General features: G+C 43.3%; 2 protein-coding genes across 5 annotated transcripts; one reads left to right on the forward strand and one right to left on the reverse strand.

Moving 5' to 3' along the window:
* Positions 1-406: 406 nt before the first annotated feature.
* Positions 407-12,906, reverse strand: LOC119224636 (guanine nucleotide-binding protein G(q) subunit alpha). Its single transcript, XM_037481786.2, has 7 exons — positions 11,830-12,906; positions 7,804-7,988; positions 6,011-6,165; positions 5,688-5,816; positions 5,371-5,500; positions 4,628-4,781; positions 407-4,013 (listed from the first exon to the last, which is right to left on the reverse strand). Exons 1-7 carry the CDS (start codon positions 11,963-11,965, stop codon positions 3,823-3,825), a joined length of 1,080 nt encoding a protein of 359 aa, XP_037337683.1. The 5' UTR covers positions 11,966-12,906; the 3' UTR covers positions 407-3,822.
* wdr31 (WD repeat domain 31) lies at positions 10,910-21,456 on the forward strand. Of its 4 annotated transcripts, XM_037481790.2 has the most exons (11): positions 10,910-11,190; positions 14,896-14,977; positions 16,817-16,895; positions 17,058-17,190; positions 17,505-17,579; positions 17,703-17,847; positions 18,406-18,506; positions 18,676-18,743; positions 19,200-19,341; positions 19,877-20,039; positions 20,188-21,456. In XM_037481790.2, the coding sequence occupies exons 1-11, from the start codon at positions 11,188-11,190 to the stop codon at positions 20,379-20,381; spliced, it is 1,185 nt and encodes a 394-aa protein (XP_037337687.2). In that variant the 5' UTR covers positions 10,910-11,187; the 3' UTR covers positions 20,382-21,456. The 4 variants fall into 4 exon arrangements, with proteins under 4 accessions (XP_037337687.2, XP_037337688.1, XP_037337684.1 ...); XM_037481791.2 differs by lacking the exon at positions 10,910-11,190 and having other exon boundaries at positions 12,926-14,977; positions 16,836-16,895; XM_037481787.2 differs by lacking the exons at positions 10,910-11,190; positions 14,896-14,977 and adding an exon at positions 15,768-16,164.
* The last annotated feature ends 1,886 nt before the right edge of the window (positions 21,457-23,342 follow it).

Here is a 23,342-nt window from a genome sequence, read left to right on the forward strand (position 1 = left end):
GGAGGAGAAATGGAGAGGTGCCGATGTGCATATCCTATGCTCTGCTGTGTCTCCTGACGGCCACTAGGGGGCAGGAGGAATGCATTGGTGTTTGAGTTGTGTTGTGGCTCTTGGCTTTTTCAACAGTGTTAGACAGGAAAAGGAGAGGAATTGCATTCAGTTTTGTTTTACATTACTGCTTGCGCTATAAGAGAGAATTATGTAAAGATATATTTGTGTTATTGTCAAATAAATGCGCATAAAGATCAATGTAAGGCCATTATTTAAAGGTGAATACAATGTTGGGTTATAGTAGTGATTTTCCTTTCTCAATCGGTCCTTGTCATTTATCTACACACTAAAATATACAATGAGTTACGAGCGAATAGGTATAAAGACAACCTTTAGAAAATAACCACAAGCAGCCTTCTGAGTTATTTTGTGTTATTTACTCTCTGTTTGTCCTCTTTTTGAGCAATGCTCTCAATACATACATGTAATAAAACTCCAGTCCACTCTGAATCATCATGATTGATTTGCAACAAGAACATTGACCACAACAGAAAGACTTAACATTATAATAAGTGGGAACAGTTAAGTGCAAAGATTTCACTTGTCAATTAAGAGGATGGAGGGTCTCTGCTTTATTTATCTCAATTTAATGTCAATATAATACCGTAAATCCCATTTTAGAGTTAGAGAAGCATCTGGGAGCAAACGAGCAGTTTATGTAAAGCTGTTTTTCCAAAACTCAAGCCTGTAGTTTTACATGAAGCAGTCCTCAACACACTGCGTACCTAACACTGTGCTCATTAACATGTTGCATGAAATCCAAACAGCAGCAGAGATTTCAAACTGTCAACACCAGCTGGAGTCTCTTAAAGGGAAAATCCAACTCACACGTGCTCCCCCAGAGTAACGATGTGAACAAGTTACTCACAAGGCTCGCAAATTGTCCTTTGTGGCTCATATTTATCGAACAAAATCCAATTATCATTTGTATTTTTGCCGAGACATGAATAGTATATGGTCTTTTTTTTTCATCATTACTCTTTGACGCACACCAGGCATTCTGTGCTCACAGGGTTTTCCCTTTAAGCATCAGGTACATAAAGCACTTTATCATAGCGGGGACACAAGTTACTGATTACTACAACTCCACCATCAACACTGATAAATTTAAACTGGAGTCCATCTTCCGAACATCTCCTCTGGCAACAAGCAGAATCACATCAACACTGTTTTTAACATTCAGGGAAAAGTGTGACAAGTTGGCCCCTTAGTGTCTGCCTATGAGGCCCTGCTGTTGAGAAGTGGTTATATCAGAAGATCAAACAAAATTCTCACTAAACGAAGCTGGAAATTGACTTGTGGACGCGGTTGTCTGGTCTGCCAAAGTCAGTCAATCTTGTAAGAAATGTTCCTGGCCAACTGACATATCTGAAAACAACCGTCCCCCCGAGGGAGGTTCTGGTTGGTGCCAAATGGAGCAAAAGGTCCAGATAGTGGCTCAGGCTCCACATCCTGATGATATGTTGCTTAGTTGTAGTGTCACCGGGTTGTTTAATGCATCATAGTGCACTGTGCCAGGAGTTTTAAGAAATGAACCTTAAGCGACTACATTATGAAATCAATGGACGGTACGTTCAGATTTCAATCCACTCATGATGCTCTTATGGTTTCTTGTAATGCTGTTGTATAAGCTATGCTTCGTATAGCGCTGACAGACAGAGAGAGACCGCTGAGCCATAACCAAACACTAGCTTCACTTCTCCTAGAAGCACAGGGGCGTTGATGAGACTTCAGAGGCACAGCTTATTCAATAAGGCAATATGTACAGGTTCTTTCTCCTATGTTGTCATTACATAAATAAAGTCGGAAATAATACTGTACATTTCAATGAAATTGTGACACTCAAGATTGACATGAAGTTAAAAAAAAAAAAAGAAAACAGAAGTATAAAAGCACCGGAGTTTCATTTTAGGCCGTGTTTAGGGAGACATTCTCATCTATTAGCACAAACAAGATAAATACTTCCTTAATGAGATGAGCCAAAGCCAAACTCAGCCTGCCTGCCGTCCACCTGGTCCTAGCGGTGCTAGTTAAATAAAACGTACTACGGTGGCCAGGTGGGGACACTAAGGAATCTCAAAGTTAATAAATACTTAGTGTGACGCTATGTGATTAAGTTAAATGTAAAAGAAGTAGAAGAGTGACGCGATGACACCTATATGACGAGTGCGCTGTTCCTGAAGCTAGTTAACAATGTGAAGCCTTTAAAGAACTAAACTATTCACAATTAGCCCTGTAGATTGGATTCAGTCTGCAGTTTTTTTTTTTTCTATAAAAAATTAAATTTAACAAACTGGCTACCATAAGAACTAGCATGTCGATCAATGAGTTTCTGGATGATTATATTCCTCCATAGAAACAAAACTGTCAAAACACAACATTTACATTCTCTTAGAAAAAAAGGAAACAAAAACAAACAAACAAATGAATTAGACGTACAATAGAATTACATAGATACATATTTTCAATACCGCATTCAATCGGCTAAAGAAGTAATGATTGAAAAGTCAAAGATTCTGCCATTTATGTAGAGAGATGTATGTACAACGATCATAGCATGTATAATTGCACTATGCCTCAATAAATTTTGAATTTTGACAAAAGATACTTAAGATAACGTTGAATAAGGGGATTCAGAGGTGTCAACCAGAGAGAAGAAGGGCATCCTTTGGTCCAGACTGAACATCAATATTATGTCCTTTTAGAAATGAGCCAAATGTATTTCCTGCTGCCATTGAACTACAAGTCAGGACAGCCGGGATGGGGGGGGTGGAGTACCATTGACTGTTGAATACTTGCAGGAGTTGATCAATAAGTCATTGGCTAAAGCGTTGGTTCATCAGCATCTACTCAGGTTCCATTCAAGCAGTGAACGGTGCAAAGTGGACTATGGTGCTCAAGTGGTTTTGGCATCAGCGACAAATGTACAATAAAAAGCGTTAATGTGGCGCAGCAGGAGCGTTACCATCTAACAGCAGGGTCTCATCAACCACCCCGTCCTCATCTCACGTCCGAGGTGAATCCTCACCGCAGAGCCTTTCTAAAGCCCCTTTGTGTTCAGCTTCAGAAGCTTCACAAGCTTCAGAAGCTTCACGCTTACGTTGCTGCCAGAGAACCTGTGTACCTGTCAAGACTCGGGCTATTCCCACCCCCCCAAAGAAATGTCTTCCACGGTCACACATGACGGATGTAACCGAATTCAATCTAATAATAAAAAGAATGCTAATGATTCAAGTCAGCAGATACCAAATCAATGTGAAAGCTTTTTTTCTTTTTTCTTCTTTTAAATCACAGTTTAAACCTATTTCACAACCAAAACACCATCAGTCCTTTGAAGTACAAAGGAAGCTGTCAATTTGAGATATTTTTCTGTTGACCCAATAGGAGGAAAAAAAAAAAAAAAAAAAAAAAAAAGAGTACGGAAATGTTCTTCTCATTTTAAAAAAGGCAAGAGCTTGCGTGAGCAGTTCCGGCTCTGATGGAGCGACCAAACAAAACCTCAAGTTTCTACGTCTGTCAAAAGCAAAACAACCCCCCCCAAAACTTTACTATGCGCAAAATGAGCATTGTTGGCTTATTTAAACAACTCCTTAAATAGCGAGATAACATTTACTTTGCTCAACTCTTGAGCACCAAGAGATCAACAAATGGCAAATAAATTAGTATTATGCAACCACCCCCCCCCCCCCCCCCCCCCCCCACTCTGATGATCTTTTCTTGCGTGTGCATTCTGATCCTTCCTTTGACAGATTGCGTCAGTCAGTGGGGGCTCTACACCAGGTTGTACTCCTTCAGGTTGAGCTGCAGGATGGTGTCTTTGACGGCGGCGAAGACGAAGCGGATGTTCTCCGTGTCGGTGGCGCAGGTGAAGTGGGAGTAGATGATCTTATCGTTGTCTGGATTCAGGTCCACAAACATCTTGAGGATAAACTCTCGGCCCGCTTGCGCGTCCCTCTGGGGGCCTGCAGAGGGAATGAAGGTGATCACCAGTTCAGAATACTTGGAGGATTGGATTGTAGGTCAATCTACAGGGATGCATTCATTTTTTAAATACACAATAGCTGATAATAATGTGCAGTAGTGCAATATATATTCAATTCTTATTTGGAACATGTCCCGATTTGATCAGTTTGTTGATCGGCGGATCATTAAAAGTCTTCCTGTTAGACTATGATTGTTTGTATAACAGTCAAATTACAGAGGAATGTTTCTCAGAAATAAACAGATGAGTGTTAATTTGATTAATTTGTTAATTTGATTCACTTCAGAATCAAAATGTTATTACACATCTAAACTAAAACTAAATCTGTGCTGCTGCTGTTGTGTTTGCCACCTCACTATTGGTCCATTACTATTCTGCAAGCTGATATCTGGTTGAATTGACATTCGGTGTTACTTTAAATGACCAAAAATGAATTACCATTGAGAAGTTCATGGTTGTAACACAATGGAGTTACACATGTAGGAAATGTAGTAAATGATGCTGTTTTGACATCAATCTGTCAAGCAGATAAGTGAAGTGTGTCAACGAGCTGTTGGATCTGGACACAGATGACTCCACGCTGCTGGTACTCACCGTCATACTCTGGGAAATAGTCCACCAGATGAGAGTACATTATCTTCTCCTCCAACAGGTCCTTCTTGTTGAGGAAGAGAATGACCGAGGAGTTCTGGAACCAGGGGTATGTGACAATTGTCCTAAACAGAGCTTTGCTCTCCTCCATTCGGTTCTACGCACACAGAGAGAGAGAGAGAGTTATTTACTTCATATTAAACAGCCGTATTTCATGCCAATAAAGGTTTTTAGGGAGAGCAGAAACAATGAGAGAGGCGGCCATATTGCCCCTTCCACTTGATTCCTTCAACAAAACTACCTTTGTGAAAGCAAGCTTTAGAGATCACATCGCTAAAACTGCAGTGTGTTTCTTAAGCAGAACATCTCCTGTATCTAATTAAAAAACTGGTCTAATGATGTCAGAAGGACATCTGGTCAGTCTTTTACTCTTTCTTCAGTTTGCAAGTAACAAAGGAAACAAAACACAAGGACTGACATTCAGACGATACACACGCTAGTGACACGCTATGTCCTCCTCAGAAGGAGAGGTGACCGGAGGCGGGATTCAAATCAGCTGGCTGATCATTTACAAATGCTTTCCAAGGGAAAGAAGGAGAGTCCGATTTCCATTGTTTTAAATAAGGAATAGCTTTTCATCTCCGACGTCACTTAATACATAATAAAGCATTGGAATGTTTGAACAATGTGAAACTAAGCGTTACGCAAACATTAAGCCAGGTTAAAACGACGTGATCATCACTCACCTCGTTGTCCGATTCCACCAAAACCTGGTCGTACTCGCTGAGCGCCACCAGGAACATGATGGAGGTCACGTTCTCGAAGCAGTGGATCCACTTCCTCCTCTCAGACCTCTGACCTCCGACATCCACCATCCTGAAGAGAGACAACGCGCAAATCTGTGTGAGTCTCTGTGTGAGACACCTGGTTGGGGGGTTGTGTGGTCAGGTGGGCGTGTTCATCACTCGTTCATTACTGGGCCCAAAGATCCACTGAGAGAACCATCATCGATCTACGCAACGTTCTTTTTCTTTTCTAATCTTGAATATATTTCTTCCCTCACCTGAATATGACACTCTGCAGGTCGAACGGGTACTCGATGATGCCCGTGGTGGGGACTCGAACCCTCAACACGTCCTGCTGGGTGGGGAGGTATCCTGTCTGAGAAATCCGGTCCAAGGCGTTCAGGTAACTGCAGTCACACACAGGAGAAACCAACCAGGGTGAGGATTTCCCATCATGGAGACCTCCCAAAATACTTGAGCCTGCCTCAAGCTCTTGTATTTCACCTCCAGCGTTCTCCAAAAATGTTCTGTTCACTCTCCTCTCCACAGTTTAGTCTGGTTTTGGCATCTTTACGCCCACCCCCTCCCAAAGTCTACTCACTATTTGGTGGAGTCTGAGAGCTGGTACTCCCTCCTCCGGTCGTAGCACTCCTGGATGCCCGGGTCGTTCCATAAGCTCTTGATGGCATCTACGTAAGGATTCTGAAACATGGTGACCTTTTCTACGTCCACCTCTCTCACGATGTTTGCGTTGCCCTGGAGTGAAGAAACAACCGACTTACTGAGACATCTTTTATGTACAAACACCAAACATACTAAATGTTGTACCTCATTTGTTAGTACTTCAAGCTTTTTTTTGACAATCCGAAAACATTGGCAATTAACTTTTATCATTACATCCGAGACATCAACCGTCTGGGAGCTGCGACCTGTTGTGAAGCACTAGGGCCGCGACGTGAGCCCCCCCCCCCCCTCCATCCCCCTTTTTACTCCCCGAGCCACAGCCGCCCTGAATGATGACAGACAATCACCATTCGAGTGATGCAGCCCTAGTTATCGCTGGTTTCTTTTCTCGTTTCTCGTTATATTCTATTTCCAGAAAATGAATTTGCACCCGCAGGCTCTGCTGGGACCTAATATCCGAAGCTCAATCCCATGGAGGCTATTAAGGGGAAAGTTTTTGACGCCCTAGATCCCTATTAAAACTCTCAAGAGTCAAAAGCTCAACATGTACCTGAAAGTGAAACTGCTCCCCTTTTGCATACGGCACTAATTATACGTAATGACACAAGATGACATAGAAGACAGAACAGGTACGCAATAGATGCTGCTCTCATGGGTGGGTGTCATTTGCTTAGTTAAATTAGTTTAATACTAAGAGCCCAGAATAAGCCAGTGTACACATGAACGAAAGTTGAACTTACACTTCCTTCAAGAGCTTAGTGAACTTGTTAGTCAGAGGTCTGGTTCTTCCTGTTTTCCCCTTATGCAGAGACGTATAAATAACTTGATTGTATCATCGTTGTTCTTCTTTTTTGACGTGCATTCACGGCTGACATGGACACTGGCGATCCCACACAATATTCAAAAAGTCTCAACGCTTTAAAGATGAAGACGTTACAACTAAAAATGAATTGTGGCAACATATTAATCCGGCAGAAAGGTCCGCCCTGAAATACATACTCAAATATTTAAATAAAAAAATAGTTTTTTGTTTTTTTTTAAAACAACATTTAACTAGTCAATATATATAATATAGTCGTATCATTGACTACGCAATCAAATGTTCTGAAAACACAATTACTTATTTATTGATAATTTAGGAAGTCTTTTGAGTAACATTAATGGGCGACTTTTGAGGGATTTATGTTTATAGATGCAATACTGATAAAAAAGAATTTCTGGTTCCATTGTATTAAATATCACCTTCAAAACGAGCTGGCTTTATTATTATTAAGTTTATTAACCCCTCGTGCCGGCACCGTGGCGGGCAGCATGGCGCTGAAGGGCTGCAGAGGTCGTGACCCTTTCAGCTGTCGCTCAATAAACTGCGTCTGGGAAAGAACTGTGTCGGCTCCCAGCGTGAGGATTAATGTACACGTTGTGACCTGCTGAATAATAATGAGCGTAGGGCCGTTCTCTCGTGTGTGTTTGTGATACTGTAAACGGGTGAATTTCAGTGCAGGGAAACACACACAGGAACACAAACACAGACGGGTTGCGATGGAGGGACACAGGAAGTGTCATAAAGGACCGGAAACGATAAAGGACGGCTGTTCCGACGAAGATAGAAAGCGCTCTAAAAATACACGAGGTCACTTTCTAGCGTTCCTTCGCATCCTTTGTTATTTCAGTAGAGCCGTTTGAAGTGGATTGGGTGAAAGGATCATTTACCTTGTTGTGCTCGTATTTGTACGGGACGTTGAGCGTCTCGGAGGCCCGGACCATGGCCTGCATGGCCGTGAAGATGTTCTGATAGACCAGTTTGGTGAAACCCCTTTTGTCCTCGTCAGAGTAGCCGGTGCCGTGGATAATCCTCATCTGTTTGATGAATGTGCTCTTCCCGCTTTCCCCGGTGCCTGAAAGGGGAAAATCGGTAATTGGGTTTTAATTGTTCTGGAGGTATTTGCAGGATTCGGTTTCACAGGAAAACACATTCCCGTTCCTTTAGGGACATTTTGGCTTTTTTTATTTACTTTCCTGGACCTTTATGAGCAAAACTGTAAAAACATAACAAAAGTTGGAGTTCTGCAGTAGGAGGAGATCCAGTAGGCATAAATCATACTACATAGAGCTGAGGGGGGGATCTGCAGAGGTGTGAACTCCCCCCGGGTTTATAATTATGAGCCCAAATTAAAAGTAGATTTGACTTGATGTGTGATTTAAAGTCATTCTAAAACATTCAAAATGTACTTGCAGGGACATTGATGGACAAACACTTGCACACAGACGTACATCAACATCAACATCTGTACGTCACACACACGTTACGCGCTGGCTGCTTCCCTCACAGCCGGTTGGCTCGACCAAGAGCAACATCTCTCTCCTCTGAGTGGTGACAGGGACTATTTGGGGGGGGGGGGGGAGCTGGTGGTGTAATTGCTCTTTGACTCATTGAGAATCTTGACAGACAAACTGAAAGGTTTAACTTTGCCTGACCACCAGCTCTGGAAGGATGTAACTTACCTTCTGCATTGACCTAAGGTCATGACCTAAAGGTTCTGCACTAATTCTCTTTGTAAAATACAAACCTATTTGAGTCAAATTGGCTTCTCTGCGGGTCCATAACAAGCCTGAGCAGCAAGGTGAAAGGTGAAAAATAGAGTGTGAGTTTGTGCTGGCCATTTGAGGCTTGCTTTCAATCCGACCTATGACCCAGGACTGACCCCGTGTCTGAGGTCAGGGGGACTCGTCAAACTAGTCAAACTCACTAGGGTGAAAGGAAGCACAGATAGAGTGTCCCTGTGCGGAGAAATCAATCACTCGTGTGACATTCTGGACATTTCTCGAAGTTTAGGTAACACAGCTACTTTGTTAGGTCTAATAAAAAACTTGCTTTGGCTTAAAATGACTGAAATTGTAATACAATTAAACAAAAAAAGGCAGGAATTTGGTTGTGTTCAGACAACAAAACTACTTCAACTTCTGTGAGTGTGTGTAAATGTTTTAAGGGCGACAGATACGAGAAACTGGGTCCGATGGTCTCCTGGGGGTTGGAGCAGGGCCGGGCCACTTCTCTAATTGAGCAGTTTTTAATCAATTTAGCAGATGGAGACAAGCCTGATAATTATTCATGTTAACCCCTTGGGCTGTAAACAGAACTCAATAAGTAGAAATAAGATGCATGTTATACATAAAGCTTTGCAATAAGAATCTAAGTACTATGTAGGATATACATAATATGTATAATAAATATACAACTTAATTATTAAAGAGTTTTAGCAATATCTATTGAATTCTGGTCTCCAGGCGCTAGGTCACCATCCTTAGACTAAGCTGCTGCTTGGCTTTCGTTTCTCCATGAAGAGAACTTCACTCACACCGAGAAACAGAGTCATTGAACAACCTCAAATTGAATTCCCCTCCCAAATAAACATTGTTTTAACCTCAATGCCCCCACCACCTGCACATTTCAGAGAATCTGGCTGTTCTTCAGCTCAGCCACTAGCCAGGCATGCAGACCATGCAGACCATGCCAACCATGCAGACCATGCAGACCATGCAGACCATGCCAACCATGCAGACCATGCCAACCATGCAGACCATGCAGACGGCACCTGGCTGGCTGCGTAGGAGAGTCTCACATTATCTCTCAGGTACAGAGGCTTTGACCATTAGCATTTAACATTTAACATAGGAAAGGATATCTTGTGTTTTGCTTTGGGAATTGGTCTTGTTTAACTCCTATCGTGGCTTTTGACTTCTCATAGCAAGTAAGGCACAGGTGGCACAATTATTAAGAACAGAAATGACTTGCAGCGATTACCAGTGTCATTAGTTGGCTCAGTATACACTGCAGGGACAAGGCGGTTTCTGTGATGGCTAACAAGACATATTGAGCACAATATACTTTGTTGTAATGGGTTATAACAGGGATATAATTATTTAATGAATGGGTTGTTCATGCTGGAAGAGATCAAGCTCAGCTGCTGGTGGTTGCAGAGATGCGCGCCTCATTCGGAAATCGATTTTAGCTGGACGTATCCTGAGTCCCCTTTCTCAACCCCCCAGAGTCTCTGACGCATTAGCAAACCGTGTGTGTGTGTGTGCGTGCAGACCTGACAGCACCTAAACAGTACCCTATCAACCCCCCCGCTGCACCTGCTTTTACACTGCGTTGCCGGTTTTGAATTCTTGATCATCAGGTTAGATGCGTTCCCTCTTTACGACGCCTTGATGGATATTAGGTGCACGAGGAGGATGGATGAGGCGTTGGACACTTTGAAGAATTCAGAACGTGCTAAAACGTGCGCAAGAGTTTTTCCCCAGATCCCACGGGACTTTGAGCAATTAGTAAATTTGAAAACCCACTACACAGATGGCTAATGGAGCCGTATCGATCATGCACAACTTCCTCTGGTTAACCAGTAGAGGGGAGACCGAGTGTGTGTGTGTGTGTGAAAACATCACACACACGCCTTCAAGGGGAATTCAAAGCACTGCATAAGCGTGTATTTAATGAGCTCTGATCTCACTGAGGGGGGGTTGATTGAGCCATATTTGTTTTGTGAGGTCACACAAATGGATCAACCATTACTGGAAACCTTTTCCTCTGCTTGATGGATCGTATTCTCCCTGCAACTTAATGTCCAAAAACCTTCATTGTGAGCATCCTGTCATTAGAGGCATGCTAGTAGACGACGGACACGTGACACTGTAGCAGAGTGACTGAGAAAAGAAACACATTATGGATATGAACTGACAATCTTTCGTTCATTAGATGATCAAATCTACGCATTAAATAAATATCACACTCTCAGGAAGGGAACACAGTTACCTCCTCAGATTTAAATACAATCTCTTTCCGGTTAGGGTCAGTGGCTGTTTGTGCATTTGCATAATAGGCGAATTGTTGGGTATTAAAAGAGATTAGAGGCAAACAAAAACAACACAATTATTTGTGCAGTTAACAGGGGCGTGGGGGGGTTCGGTCAGCCCCTTCATATGGTCCGAGGCTTCTCCCACACTTCTCCTCTGGGTGTTTTCCAAAGGCCTGAGAGAGGAAGAAGATCAGGAAGACGGGCTTCTGGCTCTGCTAATGGGCAACTCTAATCAGGGATGGTGAGTACATGACTTGTTTTCCTCTATTTTTTTCCAGTATGACACATACTTCTCAAGAGGATTAACACCCACCACATGTCGCAGTGACCACACTGAAACTCCACTACAGAGATCCATTTTTAAAAGTTCTAAAGAACGCACGGCAGTTATTTTGTGATCACTTTGTCTATTTCATGCCCGGTGATTTTATTTGTCGGATTGAAAAAGGTGGCTGCGTGGGCAGATCACGGGCCCGTGAACCGCGGGACCGACCCCTGTGGAAAACCCTCCCCGCCAGCGTGAGCTGTTGCGCTGCCTTGATTACTCCCAATAAACCGTCAGACTTTGGCCCAGCTCGTAAACTCCCCAGCTGGCTGCGGGCCCTGCAGGCCTGGCTGCACGGGTCGCTGTCAGGCCCGGGGGGGGGGGGGCACGGTGACTGGGTGAGCGGTTATTCAAAACAGGTGGTTTGTCTGAGCACCGGGCATCATCCCCCCCCCCCCTCCTCCTCCTCCTCCTCCGCAATCTGTGCGCCCCACTCGCACCACGGAGGCACGTCGACCACCCGCCCGCCAGTTAGTTATTAACACCCCGCGCGACAAAGGTAGTTACGGTGAGGGGAATTTAAACTGTGCATCCCTCCCCCCCCGCCGATCTTACCCAGAAGCAACAGCTTCAGCTCCCGGCGCGCGTCCCTCTTATCCCGGCGGAGCTGCCTCTCGATCTCGTCGTTGATCCTCCGGGCTTCTTTCCCCTCCTCGCTGAGGCAACACGACATGACGGATTCCAGGGTCATTCTCGCTCCTTGGGCTTTTTTTTTAAATTATTATTTATTTTTTAAACACGCACTTCTTGATGTGTGTGTGCCCCCTCCTCCTCCTCCTCCTCTTCCTCTTCCTCCCTCCTCACTGATTCATTCAGATATCAGAGATCCGGCAGCGGTCTGTCCAATAATGTCCTCATACAGGAAACACGAATAAACGCCTTTTAGTGTCCAGCCTGACGCCGCGCAGATTGGAGCCAAGGCCAATTGATCAGATATTATGGGGAATGATTGGCTTTTTGATAAGCTTCTTCTTTCCCCGACAGCTTGGAAATAAGCTAAATGATGGGAAATGACGTCCCGAGCAGTTTGGATCTCCGCGGGGTCTTAATTGGTGCAATTTGCCCTTTTCCCCTTCCGAGTATGATCAACAGATCATTTTAAGACACCTCCAGTTTGCCGTCCGCGTGCTGCCACACTCCCTCCGAAGCCCTTCCGCCTTCTTCTCGTTCAATCAGCCCCCCCAAAAAGAGAGGAAAAATCCACCTCGGTTGGCGTGATCCTCCGTGGGCGATACAGCCATGAACACGGCCGTGCCGTCTATTTCCCAAACGGCTCGACTCCCGGGCGTGGTACGGCAGAATATGGCGGACTTTCACTCCGATCCGCTAGGCTGGGACACAGTGCAGTTATCTCCGAGTGTGTGACGACTGTCTGCTCAGGAAAAGCCAAGAAAGCCACACGTGACATGGCATTTCAGCCGCAGCGGTGGATGTCGCGAACCCTGGGAGGAAAAAAAAAATGTCCCCGTTGGCGTCAAAAAGGCGAGCGGGACCCGTGGGAGGAAACGGGGAAGAGGCTCGGTGCTGTGGCCTCTCTCCCCCTCGGCCAGTTCTTCTGCGTCTCCTCGGCTCTCTTCGCCGTATCTTTTGTTACAGGGGTCCGTCCACTCCTCCGCTGGAAGGGTGACGTAGGCCGTTCATCGGCGGCGGGGCGGGCGGGGGGATAAAACAAACGCCACACGAGTGTTTGTACTCCAACCTGTGGAACAGAAAACGTGCATGAATGGAGGAGCTCGAACGCGGACCTGCCTCCGTGGGCGTGGACGTCAGAAAAAAAGGACAATTACACTTAAACGTTTCGGGCTGACTTTGAGATTCGTCACAGTCACGATAGGCGAGGCGGAATGTGACGTAATGTGATGTCAGCATGAGATGTTCGTACGAATAAGACTCGTCGTTTTGTGATTGTTTTGTTGGGTGAAAAGAACACGTGTCAAGGCCCTACGCAGTCCAGCAAATGTGAACATGTTGACTTTTTTTAGGTGTTTTTTTGTTTGTTGTGCTTAGCAAAAGGCGGCTTAAAGACATTGATCATAACATGATATGATGCATACATGTGTAAAGCAGTTGGGTTGCATCATATGGTGCTGTCATAAATCATCTGTGCTATAAACGCCTTTAACAAGCTGCAGAGTTACACAGCATTCATTTGTCCCGTTATTCTAACACACTTACACATTGTTGAAATGATAAGTGGATGGATGGATAGATGGATGTTAGAGGCTACGTTGTGTATCTACAGTTGTTCCATTATGACCATCTCCACTGTTCTTGCCTGAGCCATTAGTGTTATCGGTGAATCAGTGCCCCTTTTACTTCTGCCTTTGCCACAACCAAACATTAGGCTTGAAGGGACAGTCCATCGTGTTGTAAGTCAACACGATATGGTATTGGGTCTGTTTTTTTTCTTGGGTCTTGGGCCTACAGTGGACTTTTCAGGGCCTCTGTAATGGGAGCAGTAATATGCCTGGATCCCAAGCAACATACTTAATTTCTTATTTTGGATTCCATTCAGATTATCCAGAGCCATGTTCTATGTGTGCTGAGCTGCTTTATTGGTCAGGTTTTTGTTTAACGGCCTAAAAACTTTGATGAAAAAAAGAAAACCCTCCTTGATCTACTTAAGGAATGAGGACAGCTTTCTGCGTCACATTATTTTAAACATCAAGCAAGCCAAGTGTCTGGAAAGTTTATACGTCAACCTGATATTATCGTGTAGACTGAACAAAACTAGTATTCCACCATTATTGTAGGCAGATTACAAGTCATTCCTGGGCCCAGTTTTGCATGTTTTTTGGCAAATAGTCACCCATAATGTATTATTCAAAACATTTGAATGGATTCATAATTCTTTGTGTAATTATCAGATGTGTATGTGCACTACAAGGTTCAGGGCTTTTAACTTCTTCACATCAGATCCACGTTACTAAGGCATACGCTAATTATCTAGGCTATGAGCACTTATGACTGTGGCTGAAGCAAATGGATCTTGCACCATCAAGTCCGAGATAGGGATTAAAGTGGATTTAAAACATCTATATTCACCGACATATCCGTCATCAGACCTGAGTAAAGAATCATTAAGCAGACCAACTTTAGGATCTAGAGTTCTGCTTTTACTCGGGCAGGAACATGTGTTACTGCACTGAACAGCAGAAAACACTCTGGAATAGTCACACATGCTCTTATGTGGAAACTGCTAAACTTAGAAAACTATTTGATATTTGTAATTCCATCATTGTTAGAATCCAATTATTTGGTTTTTAAATGCCATCAAAACCATATCAACAATTTAGCTGTAGTCATGCTCACATAAACCATTTGCTGCAAAAACTAAAAGTTAGAATTAAAATAATCTCACATACTATATTCAACAGTAACCTAATTAAGTGGCTCATTTAGACCTTTTCAACGTGACAGCCCACTGACTCAGTGCCTGATTGCTCGTAATGTGTTTGTTTGAATTCAGTTCATGAAGACGAAGCCTATTTAATCTTTTCTGACTTTATCTAACAAAAAACAGAGCCACGATACAGCACAAGAAAACAGGACATGAAAAGAACAAGTGTCAAGCAGATAAATTCCTGTTAGCTCTCAGCGGACCTGTCTGATCTGTTCCAGATTCCAAGCTTGGGGAGCTATTCAACCTCTGTCTGTAATGAAGGTCTTTCTACCAGGTCTGTAAAGAGCCACCCAGCCACAGGTCAGTGACATGTCAACCTGTCAACCTGAAGATTTCCCTTTAAACAAATGCATTATGTTGTTGGCTGATGACTCACATTTTTCCAGTTTATTTTGTATCAACTAAAGAAATGTTATAATAATATGTTGGTTTAGCTTAACCTGTACCCAGTAATAACACAAACAGTGTCGGGAAAGAATGGATTTGCAACAGTGTCAATAGCTTTCAGATTAGGCACGATCCATGTACAATATACTACGTATGCAGATAGTCAGTGAATAGTGTCTCAAGCAGTGTCCACGTGAATTCAAAGAAAGGCAGCTGCAGGTTGTAGCCGTCATCAATATCTTTAACGAGGCACATACCTCAAATTACTGTGTGGTAGCTGGTTGGTCACTCTTTTTTTGGTACAATATGGAATATACTTTACTAAAGTACAATATCGACTGTGATACAAGAACCTTAAAATGTACTCTATTATCCGGCCGAGGCCCTGTTTTGTAAAGAAGACATTTTGCTCACAAATGTGTTGTCACTTATTATTTACTTACTTACTATTTGGGATTGTTTTAGTCCATGCTATTATGCTATAAATAATGCACCACAACGAGATAATCACATTTTGACTGTTGAACACCAGCAGGATTAATCCAGCCATGGTTGGTTGTGGTGATGTAGATTGGCTATTGGAGGGGAACAGATTAATAAATGACATGGTGTGCATATGAATTCCTGTTCTCCCTGGGGACGTGACCAGATAAGGTGTGCACGTGTATTAACTTAAATGCAAGTAAATCCTAGATGGTGGATGGCACATGGGGAGAAATGATCACACAGATTGGTGAATGGTAACCGTGACTTTTATTTTGTAAGAGGATTTCCTTCCCCGTGTCACGTGACCTCGCCCTCGCCTGGATACCAGAAAGCGTCGCTCCGTGGTCGCTACGGAGAGAGCGATGGCTCCGCTGTAGTTTAAAGACACTTCGGTGTTGTTTCCCACGCAGTTACAACGACTTACTGCCATGGCAGTCTGCGGGAAACGCTGCTCGCTCATTGCAACAACGACTTTGCCAAGTTCTAACGTGTGTATCACCACGTTTTGGTGCTACTAGTGCGTTCTCTTGACATGACAGACACAGATTAGTTAGCATGCTAGCGAGCTAGCCTCAGCCTCAGCCTCGCGCAGCGACCGCACCTGCCGCGGACAGGTAAGAAATCTTCATTCACGTATCGCCGAAGGGCGCAGCGCGAGCCACGGAGGGTTCTCCCCACCACAAACTAGCATTTTGGTGAACATCTTTGCTTTTGCGGTTACATAATGATTGCCAGCACAGTGCATGGCAGGTGTTAACGAGCGATTAATGCCTTGTGACAGTAATGATGCCGCTCTAATAGGATTTGAGCCTCCTCCTTCCGCTCGATTGTTTGAGGAGTTCACCTGGACAACGAGGGACGAGCTTAGCTGTGCGTGCGTGTGACAGAGCAGTGTTTGCTCAGGGACCTGTGCTTTAATCTCCCTTTGTTGACTTGTTTGTCAAACCCGTATGCCAGGTATTTCGCTGCAGAAGTCTACCCATGTTGGGATGTGAGCCCATAATTAGATAAGAGTATTGAGAGTAAAAAAACTCAAATCAAAGAATGGTCTAACATTGTGAGGACTTCACCCACAGACCTCAGTGTTTACAATTTCAATTTTACACTTTGAGAAATTCAGAGTTTTAACGTTTAGCGTTTTAATTGGACTTAAAAAAGGGGCCTTGATCTGTTGCCCCTTTATCATCACCACGTCCCACTGACACAAGGATACACATTGGTGAATGCAACAATGATTTTGTTCTAGTTTGTTTGCCTTTGTCTCAGTGTGTCGGTGTGGCTGCAGGATCCTAGCAGACATGGGCAAACTACAAAGCAAGTTTCGCAAGAGGTCGGAACTCTACAGGTGAGACACGTCGCTCCTGAAACAGTCCTTGTGGGCTCTTTGTACAAATTAGAACCAGGATTTCAGAATGTGAAATCTGAAAATGGTTATGGAAAGAAAATGCTGAATATGTTAAATTAGTGATTTGTTTGTTTGTTTGTTGTATTGGTGTTTTCTGTGCAGGGCATCGCAGGGGGAGAAGGTAGACAATACCTGTGACAGTCAGGTGGTGCAGTATGAACCTGCCCATCATGGCTCCATCAGCACTGTCACAAATCTTAGCCCAGATTTGTGTGTTTCTGGTGGGAGTGACCAGGTAAATCATTCTATGTAATAGTTTTCTCCAAAATAATATCATTTTAATGACATTATCAATTTGCTGATGATAGCTTTTCTGGTTCAGTTGAAAACTATCCAGGTTAATTTCCTAATGTAAACCCACACATCTCTGTCCACATTGTAAAGTGTCCTTGGCCAAACCTTGTATGTTAACTTTGTAAATAGGTAAATGAGCGGCAAAAAGCCGCAAAAACCTTGTAGATCAATGTGCCCATTTAATATTGACAGGTTATCTTCTGATTCACGTGTGCACATGTATTTGTCTGTGCACGTGTGTGTCCAAACCTGTAGGCTGTTGTGGTGTATGACTGGAAACAAGGCCGGATGTGTCAGTCCTTCCAGGGACACAACCGTGAGGTTACCAAGGTAACATCCGTGTTTCGCGTGCGCAATAGTGTGATGCTGCTCAGAGCTGTTGCCCATTTTGCATATGTCTGTCATCTTTATTCTTTGTCTATCATCTTCATTCTGCCTCCATCTATCTGCCAGGTGATGTGCTATCCAGGCAGTACGTGGATCTTTAGTGCCTCACGGGACAAGACTGTTCTGATGTGGGACCTAAACCAGGGGGACGAACCTATTCAGGAATTCTGTGGGCATGAATTGGTGGTCAATGGACTGGCCATCAGCCCTGGTACACACACACACACACACACACACACACACTTTCTATCAATAAATAGACATAGTCATACGCCTGCTCTATTCCTTGTTTTGTAGTTGTGGGTTGGAACAGTTATTTAGGTTTTGGCAGCGAGTCATTGCAGCAGATAATATAACGCAATAAAAAAATTAAACAAAGAATAATTGCAAATATATTAAAGCAATTATTTTGTTACTGGGTATGGACACATTTTAAAATGTGAAAGAGACCAGGTTGATTGAGTGTTTAAAGCAGAGTGGAATACCTTTGAACCGATCTCATGTCCTGGTCAGTTAAGTTGAGTAAAATATCAACCTGCCGAACATTCTGAATGCAACAGGTAACACATCTTGTCCCTTGACTGGACTGTGACTTTATGATCTTAGTTTAGCAACCAGAACAATGTTGCAAAACGTTTGTTTTTGTACATTACTGAAATATTAAACTAGGGACTTCGAGGGTTTCGTACTCGATGCACATTGTGATTTATTCATGTAAGATTTCTTGTCCGCACTGATCATATGAAACTGTTTTCATTGTGATTCGTAGAGGGGAGAAAGCTGTGCACCGGTTCCCGTGACAACTGGATGTGCCTGTGGGATATAGAATCTGCTAAATGTGAACAGAGAACCAACATTTCTAGAAACCTGGTGAGAAAAACAAAATGTACCAAGAATGGTTTCAAGCACTCTGGATTGCCTTGGGTGTGCACCTGGGCATGGAAGGAAAACTGATCAAATCGCCTTTCAATCGGACTCCGGTTTGACTTCATGCTCTGCAGACTGGAAACTTTTCCAAAGTCCTTTCTTCTCTGTCCAGGTGACTCATGTGTGCTGGGTGCCAAGCAGCTCCTCTCTAGTCCAGACCTCCGAAGATAAGACCATAAGGTACCGTGCTTATGTTCTCTAATTCTAAGTAGAATAATTGAGTGCTTCTCATTTGGGGACAATACAGGGGTCAAGACTACAATTAGTAATTTATAAAAGCAACAAGCAAGTTAAGTACTTAATAGTGCTTAATGGCAGCTACATGCACATGACCCTCTGTTAGTGTGTATAAAGTGATAACTTTTCTTCTTTTCTTGGGACCCTCTGACATCCTCTCATGCAGCATGCGGCTTAGGAATAAATCATGTTGAACGTGTTTATACCACCTCATGTTCAGTTTAAGCAGCATTTAGCCCGGTTCAGAGCCTACTGAATTACTTGAGGCATGATCTCAGCGTGGCACTCGTCGACAGCCTGAGCTACCCCAGCAGTGAATAGATGCTTAACGCTTCATCCCCAGCAAACTGTTCTTTCCATCAGTGTATGTCTACAGTCACGGTTTTGCTTCTTGCACAGGGTGTGGGACAGCCGAACATGGCAGGTGACCAATACTTTTCCAGCCAAGCAGTACATCCAGACCCACTGTGATGTTTCTCCAAACGGAAACTACTTGGTGTCCAGCAGCAACGGCTTCGGGGGCCAAGGCTGTGAAGCCACGGTGAGACGGTGCAGGGGCCTGGACGGCTGCGTTGATGTAGAGGTCTATTTACATCATACAGCTAGCTGACCGCGGCCAAACATGGCCGTCTCCACCTGATCACGCGTCCTAATGAGTTTTGACGAGATTATGAAGAATTTTACATTCTGTATTCCTGTAAATGCACCATTAGTAATACCACAGGCCACTAGGTGGCGCTCTTAGGCCACTGTTTGAGACTGCCAAACAGGCATTGAAATATTTTATTAAACTACTTCCAGGTAATATGGAATTACTGTTAACTGCAATTGTTCAGGAATTTTACAGAGCTGTGGAAATGTTCTTTTATCATCTTGCATTTCATTAATATCTCATTTCTTTAATGTAATGACACGCTTGTCAATATGAAGGTGTGTGGATTTCATCTTTTCCGGTTTGTTTTGAGGATTGTAACTTTTGTTTATATATGGTAAGTATATTGTAATTGTCGCTGGGAGGGCGACCCCCCTCCTGACACTGCCCTTTGTTCTCAGTGGAGTTGTGTCTGTGTCATTAGCTGTGGGACCTGCGTCAGCCCGGCTGCAAGGTGGTCGAGTACAGAGGACACCTCCAGACCGCCGCCTGCTGTATGTTTCTGCCGACGCCTCCTGACGGAGCAGCTCAGGTTGCAACGTCCTCTCACGACGGCTCCGTCAAGATCTGGGATCAGAACTCTGCAGGTAACACCCCCCCCCCCCCCCCCCCGTCCCCCCTCTCCCCTTGATGGATGGAAACGTTGATATGCAGAAATACGAATACACACGTGGGCAGAATCTCTTGTTACACTCACTCCGGTCCAACCCTCCCTCCGTCATCCCCCCCGTGCAGTCTGCCTGGGGACGCTGTGTCTGGACGGTGCTGGTCCACTGGTTAGCCTGGCCCCCACTGACTCCACCAACCTGCTGTGTGCCAGCTTCAACAACGGCCTTCATCACCTCCAGGTGGGCCACCAGGCTCAGGGTTTCGGGGCAGAGTCGGGCGCAGCTGGCGGCACGGAAATAAAAGTTGTGTCACGCTTCTGACGGCCCGATGGCGCCGGGTGTGACTCGCACCGCTCACAATGTGAACAGCCAGCTACCACCATCCCCCCCCCCATAAGGATGTCTCCTCAGTCATTTTTCTAGTTTTCCTTTTTTTTTAAAAAAACATTTTTGCTTTACTAGACTGCCATACATCCTGCAAAGCCTCCTGCTGTACATCATGTTACCCCTCAATTGACCAGAGACAAAATGTCCGTGCTTCATCTGCTGCTGTCATGGATCCGAGCGTTGTGGTGGTGGTCGATCCTGACGCGTCTGAAGTGTTGTTCAATCCCTCTTACAGCAGGAAAACATGTAGCAGATGCACCCGGGCTGGCACTGTTGTTTGTGCAACGTTTTTCTAAAGAGTAATGGAGTAGACGTGACAGTAGTCTGACAGTTGACTAGTTTGTTCTGTAGCTTTAACCTTTGTGGTCGACCCAATGAGAACCTACGACACAACACTGTACTAACACCAGCTTGGTTATTAGGTAGAATTTATTTTGTAATGTTTTTTTTAAAGATACAGATTTTTTTTTTTAACTGAAGATGCCAAGCTCATGTTGCTGCTGGTGTTTAATACGTTAAATTGAAAGATTACTATGCAACAAAAACCTTAGTAATTCCCACAGTATTGTTCGAATGAACAAATGAGATTGGAATATATTGCAAATACAAAAGATCGCTGCTCTTTGGGCTATAAACATAAAACCTGCCACTATAAAATGGATTGGATGAATCTAGTGTTGGTACTGTGCTTTTCCCAAATGTTGAGCGACTTGTTAACTCTAAAAGTCTCACTTGTATACTGATTACTTTACTTTCAGCTTTTTTAAATGGACAGTTTTTGTTTGTGGAGATCCGATTACCATCTGTCACAAAGACAGCTGTCACATCCAGCTGTGATGAGAGGCTTTGTCTCATGGTGCTGAGGAATCCACATTCTATTAAGCATTATTTTTCAAAACATTTAGAGAACGTTACAAGCAGTAGAAATGAATTGCCTGAGAATTGACTGCTTGGGTATTGATCACTTGAATAATATACATTATAATTAAGCAATAAATCATTTTGTAATATCCGAGTTTGGAGTAATTCTTGGTTGTGTCTCTAAGATTTTCGGACTTTAATTTATTATGTCTTTTGCATGCTTATCACTCATTATGAATACCTGCTTTAGTTCATTTAGTCGAGTAGTGCAGATAAATTGGATAATTCATCACTAGTCGCTGGAACTCCTTGGGGTTAATTGTGACAATGACAATCTTTTAAAAGAATGAAATTCCACTGCATCGGCGTCTCGTAATCTGTAATTTATAATGAGACTTGATACGATGACACGCTGCTTGTATAAGATAACCAGCCGACAGCAAGTGTATATTTAAGTAAATGATGTTTCTTATGCATTTACCTCAGCAAAATGAGTGCATTTTAAGACATGGACTGTAGTGAGTATGTTCCAGATCTTGCTTTTAGTGAACACAGCTTGATCAGCGCCATCTGGTGTCAGACACGTCGTGTTCCAGAGCTACTGCCAAGTTCTACAAAACGAAAGAATCAGTGATTGTGTAAAAGGGAATGTTTAGATGGAATGGACACGTCATCTCAAACCAACTTATATTATGTTTTATGTATAATTGTAAAATGATTCCTGTGACTTTCGCACACTAGAGGACAAACCGGTGATTCTTAATTGAGAAAAAATCCCAACAAAACTAAATCTAATCCACACTACGCCAGGTCATCACATCGCAATGAAACTATTGAGTCAAAAAGTAGACATTTGGTCATACAGTGGTGTTTCATTTATTTCAATCGGGACCTCATTTTCACTGACAAAAAATAATTTATCCATCAACAGCTTTTGATAAAAGAGACATTCACACACAAACAGCAAGTCGCCTCCTCACTGAACCACAGAAATACTGAGACCCCAAAAAGGTCAAAATACAGAACAATCAACTGAAAAAATAGCCATAAATAAAACAAATATATTATTGGCACAGCATGTTATAAAAATCAGGCGAGATGGAATAATAGCAACAGGTAGGATACAGTACAATACATTTGTATTATTGGCTGTTTCAGCATGGAATAGATTTAATCTGAATGCAGCATTCCATCCAGTGCTGAGAAATGTCAACTAAAACATCCAAGTGCTACTGAACAGCGGTACAAACATGAGCCAGTGGCAACTTTAGGTACACAGTTTGTTTTCAAGCTGGTTTTTCTCTTGGAAATTGACATTTTTGTGCTGCAAGAAAGTAGTAATAAAAAAAAACAAAAGTGAGGGAAAATCAAACTCTGACATCAAACCATGATTCATTGACAACTGGGTAGAAAACCCAGTGGGTACTACTATTGACATTAATAACACAAACACTGGTCATCGTCTTCAGACTAAGCACCGAGCTCCTTCAACACTGCTTTAAACCGTTTGCATTTTAGGATTCCCAACATACCAGATAGTTCAGGGTTCCCCGTTTAGTCAGGTGAAACACACCATATGGGAGGATTTGGTCTGTACAGTGCAGTAATCTGTGAAAATGTTGTCATAATACAGAAAAAGACTGATAACAAATCACTAATTTCAATAATTAACTTCTAACTCATCACACAACACATTTGGGAAGGGTTCAGAAAACAACGTGTATAATGTAACGTCATGCAAGAAGGCTCCCGTTACTATGGCAACGTGGGGGTGGGGCGGTACTGCAGGGATGAACCGGGTGTCGGGGGAGATATTTTCAATGAATTGATACACAGCAAGACAAGCCGTATTCAAATATTGAACTAGTTTTGGACCCGTTTAAATTTAGTCTAAAAATAAGGATGAAATGCAAGACGATGGGTCCGATACCAATGTGAATCCAGCCGTTGTACAAAACAAAACGTAATGGTAATCATCTGAATGTGCGGATACAAAGTCACAAAGTCAAAGGGTCTGTGTCCGGTACTTTGTTG

This window comes from Pungitius pungitius, chromosome 5 (genome assembly GCF_949316345.1).
Source record: "Pungitius pungitius chromosome 5, fPunPun2.1, whole genome shotgun sequence".
NCBI lineage: Eukaryota > Metazoa > Chordata > Actinopteri > Perciformes > Gasterosteidae > Pungitius > Pungitius pungitius.